The 8,513-nt window shown below is 35.0% G+C and overlaps 1 protein-coding gene across 1 annotated transcript; it reads left to right on the plus strand.

The window, feature by feature from the left end:
- Window positions 1–475: 475 nt before the first annotated feature.
- LOC126157512 (follicle cell protein 3C-1) lies at window positions 476–6,183 on the plus strand. Its single transcript, XM_049916380.1, has 3 exons — window positions 476–730; window positions 3,556–3,627; window positions 3,906–6,183. Exons 1-3 carry the CDS (start codon window positions 476–478, stop codon window positions 4,017–4,019), a joined length of 441 nt encoding a protein of 146 aa, XP_049772337.1. The 3' UTR covers window positions 4,020–6,183.
- The last annotated feature ends 2,330 nt before the right edge of the window (window positions 6,184–8,513 follow it).

An 8,513-nucleotide genomic window follows, 5' to 3' on the forward strand; every position in this document is an offset into this window, starting at 1 on the left:
GGTTCAATTCCCACTAGGCTTAAGGACTTTTCCTTGGAAGGGGAAGTGCTCTTGGAATCATGAGGACAACTGGGGAGTTACTCAAAAGTGAAGTAGTGGCTCCAATTTAACAAAAAGTCAACAACTGGTATAGGAACATACTAAACACAGACCCCTTGACCATACTGATGTCCAGATGACACTAGAGGTGGAGTATGACACAGCAGTTGAGTAGTTGGTCGTAACTGTGTTTCACATTCTTAAGGATTCGCCAAGACACGTTCTACAAAATACGATGTACGAATAAATATAAATGAATTGAAATATTAAGATTCATAATAATATACAAGTCTCGTAATATTTTCCATAAAATATGTGACTCATATGAATTTATTTGTAGAAAAATTAAAATATATAGCTGGAGTATAAATAACTATATTTTAATTTCATTAATTTAATTTTTCCTCTGTCAATACTGTTTAGTTGGGCTGAAAGTATGGTAGGCACTACCAGCACCAGCAGTACAGTAGTATCAACAGTTCCCTCTACAACTCCTATTGCACCAGCTCCAGCACCACCAACCAACCCAAAAGACATTCCGTGTACGTGTGGTGTTTTCCTCAGTGGGCAATTTGTGAAAGGCAGTGATGCTCAACCACGAGGAAATGCAGCTCTGCTTCATGAACTAATGGTGCCCTTTCCATGCACACCTGTTGGCCTCAAACAGTGTATCAATCGCTGTCTTGATACCGTAAGTCATTCACGATTATATTATATATCTTTCAACACATTTGAAATTCAGAAAATATATATCAGATTTACTCTTTTTTTCCTTAAGAATAGGTTTCATGTGGTGATGTCATTTGAATGAAATTAACTTTATTCAACAGTACATCACAAAACTTCTGATGCACTGAGAGTGTTCCAGAAAAGAAATGAAATTTCAATTGAACTGTAGTACTGATAGTTCCACAGTATGTCATCACTGTACAAATTCTATATTGTTCTCTAATGGTACATGCAATGCTTTTACATTCAGTAAAGCCAGTACCGAGAGGAAAGTTAGGATAAAAAAACTAAATATTTACTGAAAAGATAGCAAAATAAACACTCACTCAGTTATAAGGATTTTCAGAATGGTATTGCACTTTTTATCTTATCTTAGTTTTATTTATGTCTGGGAAAGATATAAATACGGCAGCAAACTGGGATTCATCCATCTCAGCATTTTTTACATACAGACACAAGGCTTTATCTTGCTGTCATCCACGACAGGAAGCAATATATTTCATTAAAATAAGTCATTTTCTCTCAGGAATAATACTTCCACAGCTGGGTGAGAGAGCTGTGGATGAAATTTGGCATGATCAAGGAGAAACTAGCGGCAAACTGAAACTGGAGTTTGTCTCATGATTTCTGCTCACTTGGCTCACAGTGAAACGTAATGGTATTACATAAAGTCTATGCAGCAATCACTTTTAACTTATCAAAGATTTTTAGTGAGGCAGTGCATCCAATGAATAATATGCAGATGTACAAACTAACAGTTAATCAACTATGTTTATAAATTATTTTGTCCAATTATGAGCGAGAAGATAAAGATGTCAAAATCGCAACACATTCACTACTTAGAGGCCTTTTCAATGATAAATGGCAAGTAGCATGAAATGATTGTAGCCATAAATGTTTACTTCCAGAAAATGAGTTTAAAGACACTGATACAGCAGTTCACTCAACAATTCTGCATGAGCATGGTTGATTAGTTTGGAGAGAAAGGGACCAAATAAATTATCATGTTTTTGATTATTTTCTCTCTGTCCTTTTGTGTGAAGTTAACATTCCATTGGATTGTTAAGAAATAGTTAAGTTTGGGAAAAACAGATACTATACTACTCCCCTTAAGATTGACTCATTTCCCACACACTGTTTTAGCACACAGCTTCACGTCTCCAAATCAACAGAATTATCTGATTTTGGGCAAATAGTACTAACTATTCAAAACTCTGCTGTTGTTTGAAGCCAGATTGCAACCCACTTTCTCCACTATGACTGAAAATGACACAAAACAATTAATGGATGCAGAACACACAGTTTTCCTTGAAACTACTCTCCTCTATTTGTTACCAATTAGACATAAGAGGTCTGTTCACTAAAAAAAAATAGTTCTGGACTATCCCTCTGGAATCTGGATAGAGGTTCACATGGCTCTGAGCACTATGGGACTTAACATCTGAGGTCATCAGTCCAAGATAGAGGTCATTTCAGATTAAACACACAATGAGAAGGCACAAAAAATGACCAAGTCATTTTTAAAAGAACAATCACAGCATGTGAAACAACATAATCAATGAAAACCCAGAAACCAAATCAGGCAGACAGTAACAAGCTTGAGATGCATCCATAAAATTAACTGTACGGCAATAATGTAACCACAATGATCACTGACTACTTACTTTTATGCTGTTTTGTTACATCTTCTTTTTTATCTCATTGTGATGTAGTTTTCCTTGCCAGCCTCAATAAGAAAGTGGTAAACACAGAAAAAATAAACAAAAAGATTAGGATGAGAGAACAAACTGAGACAAAGGAAGATAATACAAATGACATTGTACCAAAAGAGACTGGGTACAAAGGATGAAAGAGGGTTGAACAGAAAAGAACTGTCATTCAAATTACACAAAGATTGAAATGAAGCAAGTCATAAGAAACTAAAAGTATAATAGAGCACACATCCAAATGATCAAAACTTTGTAATGCCAGTATGGGAACATAATACTGGGTAACCATAATAACCTATTACTGGTTTCCATTACTTTCTACAGACAAATGCCCAGCAATATAGTGAGGAGAATGGTAACTGCACATTAGTGCATACTGAACTTTTTTTACCCTTACGAGAGGAATGAACAAAATACCTAAAACTATGTTTTCAGTGTAGATGGTTAAAAACTCTGAACCGTGTGGTGTAGAAATAAACTGAACAACAAGATCTCAAAGTGACGTGAAAATTTTTGTGAATGATGTTAAGTTACTGTCACTTAAGTCAAAGGCTTGCCACTGGGTTGTCTTAAATAACCCTCAGCATTGGCAAACGAGCTGGTTAAATTATTTTGGATGCAGAAATATTGTTAAAGCATGAATTCTATAAATGACAAGCATCGAATGGCACAGCGCTTTTTTTTTTGTGGAGTGTAACACAGAATGCGTGAAGCCAGATTGAAATATCGACGACAATGCTTCCAAGTCAAAGTGTTGCATGCCTCAGTAAAATATCTTAGAAGGACAAAAGCACAAAATCACCTTCACACTTATATTTTGTTTCATTTACATTACAATATGTTACAGTACCTCTTTAATGTTCTTCACATAAATTTAGTATAAATTGTTAAAATAGAGCAACAGTTTGTTAATCAAACATTTTATAAACACTAAAGTATTTTAGTTTTTACCAGTTAAATGTTAAAGATTGGATGGTATTTCAATAACTAAAAGAAAATGTCAATTGATATAAAGACTGGTATCAACGACAAGTGTTAATAGTCCCCTTTAATGTGAAAATTATTTCTCTTTCTTTAGATTGTGAAACATCTACCTAATAGCCCAGCTATTTTGTGTGGCTCTATTGATCGTGACTGCTACAAGGAGAGGGTAAGTGATATATTAATTAAGAGATGAAATATTAATTATTTAATTATACTCTCACAGTAAGTGATACTAATAAAACAAAGATGGAACATTTTCTGTAGATGATAATCCCTTACTTTAGAACTACAGTTAATCAAAAGGAAAGTTAACATTTGTGAATCAAGTTATATTTTCCGCTGACAAGTATACCAATATCTGATAGTTACTTAGTACTTTATCCAAAAAATATATCATGTAACGAATATGCATAATATGCTTTAGCTCTTTTTGTCTTTTTACAGGCATATTTATTTGTGAAGAACTGCAGTGATAAATGGGTCAACACAAATCTATCTGCTGGAAGGGAATACTGTTGTAAAGATGGTGTCCCTTATAAGTGTCCTATCATGTCATAATCTACATTTTGTAACTACCATCCTTTATTTAAACATTTAAATTATCAATATTGTACTAATTACTATTCCTACACAGAAATAAAACAGTTGTCTCAATCACTTTACACTTTCATTGTGTAAAATGCGAGACAGTAGAAAAAAAGAACATTTTCATGTGGCTTGGGAACCAGTGTAATTCAAAATAATCTTCTGTTAAGGCAAAAATAACAGTAACTGGATGCAAAAACAGTAAAAGGATATTTCCACTGATACTTACATTTGATATCAACAGAAGGAAACTGACTGAGAATATGGTGGAAGAAAAATGCTATTATTCTTGCATGCCACTGACTGGCATACTTAAAAAATCCCTCCCCTCAAATTTTCCTGGACATAAATACTGACTACTACGAAGCAGTTCAGTCAGCTTTACGTTTTCAGTAAAATCTTCTTTAGAGTGTTGTTCTGTTTAGAAATTTACTGTCAAACATTTATAAGCTTGAGTTTTTATCAAACCGATTCTGAAACAAATAACAGTCAAACTCAAATTCCTACCAAGTTTCATTCATACTGAGGTAATTTGTGCCCGAGGTTTATGTGGTTGCTTTAAGTACAGGAAACAAATACTAATGACGCAATAATTAACATGCATAACTGGATGGTCATCTCAGGAATATTGCTCAATGGTTTCCTGGTGCAGGTAAGCTTTCTCGCAAGTGACACAGATGGTGTAGTTGAAGAAAAAGTATGGAAGGAAGATTATCAACAATACACTCATTAACAATGGCAAACAATCTTACATGAACAAGAAGGAAATCTGCAATATTGCTTGGTGTTCAAATCCAGAATGTGAGTTCACAGCCTAAATAACTGGGTAACTATGCCTGAACGTCACCAAGTCAGGAACTATACTCCGTTCATTATAAGAATAAAACTGATGTAAACAAACAAACGCGATGATTGATCAGAAGCCGTAGCACACATGTACTGGTGTTGTTGCGCTCTTGGAAGTAGGTCCTACTTATGTATTAGATATATTATCACTAAGTTACGTTAAATGAAACTTTAAGATATTCAAATGTATTAGAAGCCATCAACTTAAAAAAAACCAACACTGTAGTTTTTATTTTAAAAATGGTGTACAGTCCAGCCTCTGCACTGTTGTGCTTTGATTGTCGCCCTGTTAATACGCAGTATGAAAGTGGCTGAGGCTGCTTCCCATTCCCATTTAGAAAACATTTAAAAAGTGCTGAGAAATAAGTTGTTCTTAATGTTTGTCACAGATTTACAGACACAATCGGTTTTGAAGTTTTACAAGGGATTGTATTAGTACAGATGAAACACCAGTGTATAGTAGTGTACAGTGGAGGCGGTTGAGTAATAGCTTTGTGACTCATCAACCTAAATGTCTTGCTGGTTAGTCTCACCCGAGTCAGTTTTTTTACTTTTTCAATTTGAATTACCTACATCTTGTAACCGTAAAATTCATCGTCATTTTATATAAATAATGCACATCATATTGTTTTTAATTAAATATTGCACGTGAAATTCTTGTTTTCATTTCAAAAATAAATTCTCAATTCTAGATATTTTATGAAAGACTGTTAATAAAGGTTGCTTAAACTAACGGAAAATAACAATTATGGAGGCAAAAATGAAAAACTAAATATTCTTCATTTGGACTGTGTCCATTGTTTTACGCCACAGAAGTCGATATGTGTTGCAGAAGCATGAAAAACAATCATTTTCACAGCATTGAGCACACCACACAAATGTTGTATTTTTACATTTGCCACTGTGCCATTACAATACGAACCCAACAGAATTGATCTGGAGCCAAGTTAAGGGATTTGGCCCAAGAAATAACAAGACTGTTAAGCTCCCGGACGTACTGGAACCACCACATGCAGCTTTTTCATATGCCACTACCGAATGTAGGCATCAATATATAGAATGGCACGTCATAAGTAAAGAGAAAATGCCGCACCCGAGTGGCTTCTGTTGTTGATCGACTCTATCAACGTTGGATGACAGTTCCAGTACTGAAATGTATTTCTCGGATTCGGATAAGGATGAAGGTAAGAGATTACCAGATGACTGACTGTAATTAATATCTTCTGTGGCTACAGTATTCAATAGTATGGTGAAATCACTGCAGTATTGTTTTGCAACACACATAGCTTGTTTATAATTAGAATACTATGAAAGGTGAGAACAAGGACATTTTATGCTTTCCGTCTGGTCACCTAAGAAGCACGCGGTAGTGCTTTAAGTCTTTCCGAATATTATTTCATTCTCTTTAAAAACTAAGTGACATTCGAAGCTATATTGTTTCTTTGCCTGTCTCTTTATGTCTGAACAGCACTGCTCACATCATTGCAGGCTAATTGGAGAGACGATGAGCATGTGCTGTCCAAGTTTAAAGTGCCAGTAAAGCTGTTGTCCCGCAAATTATCACTCAGTCTATGTGTGTGTAACATAGCATAAAACGTATCTTTATGATTGTACTTGACTGTACTCCTCACAACTTGGCTTCTGCTTCAAGTGAAACGAAATCCAATGATATTCAGGCAAACTCTGAAGAATACATGGCGTAATATTTACGTCAGGTTTATTCTTATGATGAAGAAAGTATAGCTGGTGATGACAACTGTCAGAAAATCATGACTGTTATAAACAAACTTAGATTTCTTGGCTTGGAAGTCAGGGACTTCAAGACTTGAAAAACATGTGTTTTCTGGTACGTCCATATGAAGTGCAGCACATTTTTCTAAGATGACAAATTATTAACTCTGCATACATTTAAACTCTTACATCAGGCACTGGGTCACTCAGAGTGAAGCACATTTTCCATGTGCAGCAGTTTTACAGTGAACGGGATGTATATATCAATCTTTCTATACCATAAACTTACGAATGACAATGGCATTACTGTAGAGTAAGAGCAGTAACATTTACAGAAAAGAAATGATACATCATAACTTTTTCTTATTCTGTTCTCTCTGGAATTGAAATGAAACATCAGCAGCATTTTAAAACACACTTAAAACTCCCCCCAATTTTTTATTTATTTTACATAACTAAGTGCTGCTATTCCCACTAATGAAATTCCACCTTAAAAAATTAAAATCCTCTGTAGTCGACCGAAAATACAAGAAACACACAGTAATTTGCATGAGTGTTGCTATCAGTATGTTACAGGCATTTTGGTGCTATTGTACTCATTTACTGCAAAATCCAATCTAACTGTGCAAAATATTGCAGTTCATTTTATTTTCTATTTTTGCCCCTGCTTTTCCTAAGTGCTTTTTGTGACTCATCTTTTCATATGATAGGAAGTTCTTTGGCATTTGTCACTGACTTTCCCTTGCTGTTTCTTTGAGTAATAACAAAGTAACTTCTTGTACTAAAGGCTTAGGCACACTGTATACTCAAGAGACTTGTGGAACGATCTGTGCCGATGCATCATATGTTGGGAGAGCTTGGGAGGGATTAGAGCAGTGCACACATCATGAACTACGCTTACCTAAAAGGCCGACATGTGAGGGCAGGCAATTGACATTATTCCACATACTTACTTGCTTAGTAACCATAAATCATCATAACAAAGCTACTGATAGGTGAGTGCAGCCATGGGTACCAGATAGTATTATTATGAAATGGTAAAAGCAGCATTTATTACAATCTTATGATTCTTGTTACTAAGCAGTTTTCTGATCATGATGAACTGGTTTCGTGGACTCAGTGTGTGTTTTGTAGGCACATAAATTTTAAAACGAAAGTGATCACACAAGTATCAGTAGGCAAACAGATTAACTAAGAGACAAAATACTACAACCTCCTCTCTCCTCTTCAAACAGAAGAAATCCCTGGGTTATCTGGAATTCCTTTGACTGGCATAGTACAAAAATAAATAATTACACAAAGAATTATTAGCCTTTTCCAATTGATTTCCCTTTATGTTGAGTGCAGGATGAAGTTTCTACTTCATACTCGGAAAAGCCTACTTTTGTCTGCACAATTGTATATAGTTACACTCACGGCGAAACAAATGTAAGATAATTAGTTTGTGATTTCTGTTTGATCTACTGAACTGCTGCTATCAAGTCACTTTTTTTCATTTTTCCCCACTGCCATTTCCTATAAAGAGCATTCCTCAAAAACATCCTTAGTGCTCTTTACCTGTAGAAAATATACATGGTACCTCCACTGCCATGGTCTTTAAAGGAAGATGTTCACCAATGTATCCATTGATTGTTCTTTATTTGTTAGCTCTCTTAATTCCTATCTATTATTCCTGACATGAATCAGGAAGAACACAAGTAATGCAGTGCCAGGGAACACACATATAGGCAGGCTACAAAAACAGAACTGATCAGAACAGCTTGTGAACGACTAAGGATACTGGAAAAATATACATGAGAATGAATCATCTGCTTAAATGATCTCTGCGAAAAGTGTCATTACAAAAACATGTACCACTAAATCAAAATTATGAACACATTGGAACACTTT

Source organism: Schistocerca cancellata, chromosome 2 (assembly GCF_023864275.1).
Source record: "Schistocerca cancellata isolate TAMUIC-IGC-003103 chromosome 2, iqSchCanc2.1, whole genome shotgun sequence".
Classification (NCBI taxonomy): Eukaryota; Metazoa; Arthropoda; class Insecta; order Orthoptera; family Acrididae; genus Schistocerca; species Schistocerca cancellata.

Coding starts and splice junctions, on each gene's coding strand:
- LOC126157512 (XM_049916380.1), top strand. CDS start 476: ATGGTAGGCACTACCAGCACCAGCAGTACAGTAGTATCAACAGTTCCC. Junction 731..3,555: donor TCAATCGCTGTCTTGATACC/GTAAGTCATTCA, acceptor CTCTTTCTTTAG/ATTGTGAAACATCTACCTAA. Junction 3,628..3,905: donor GTGACTGCTACAAGGAGAGG/GTAAGTGATATA, acceptor GTCTTTTTACAG/GCATATTTATTTGTGAAGAA.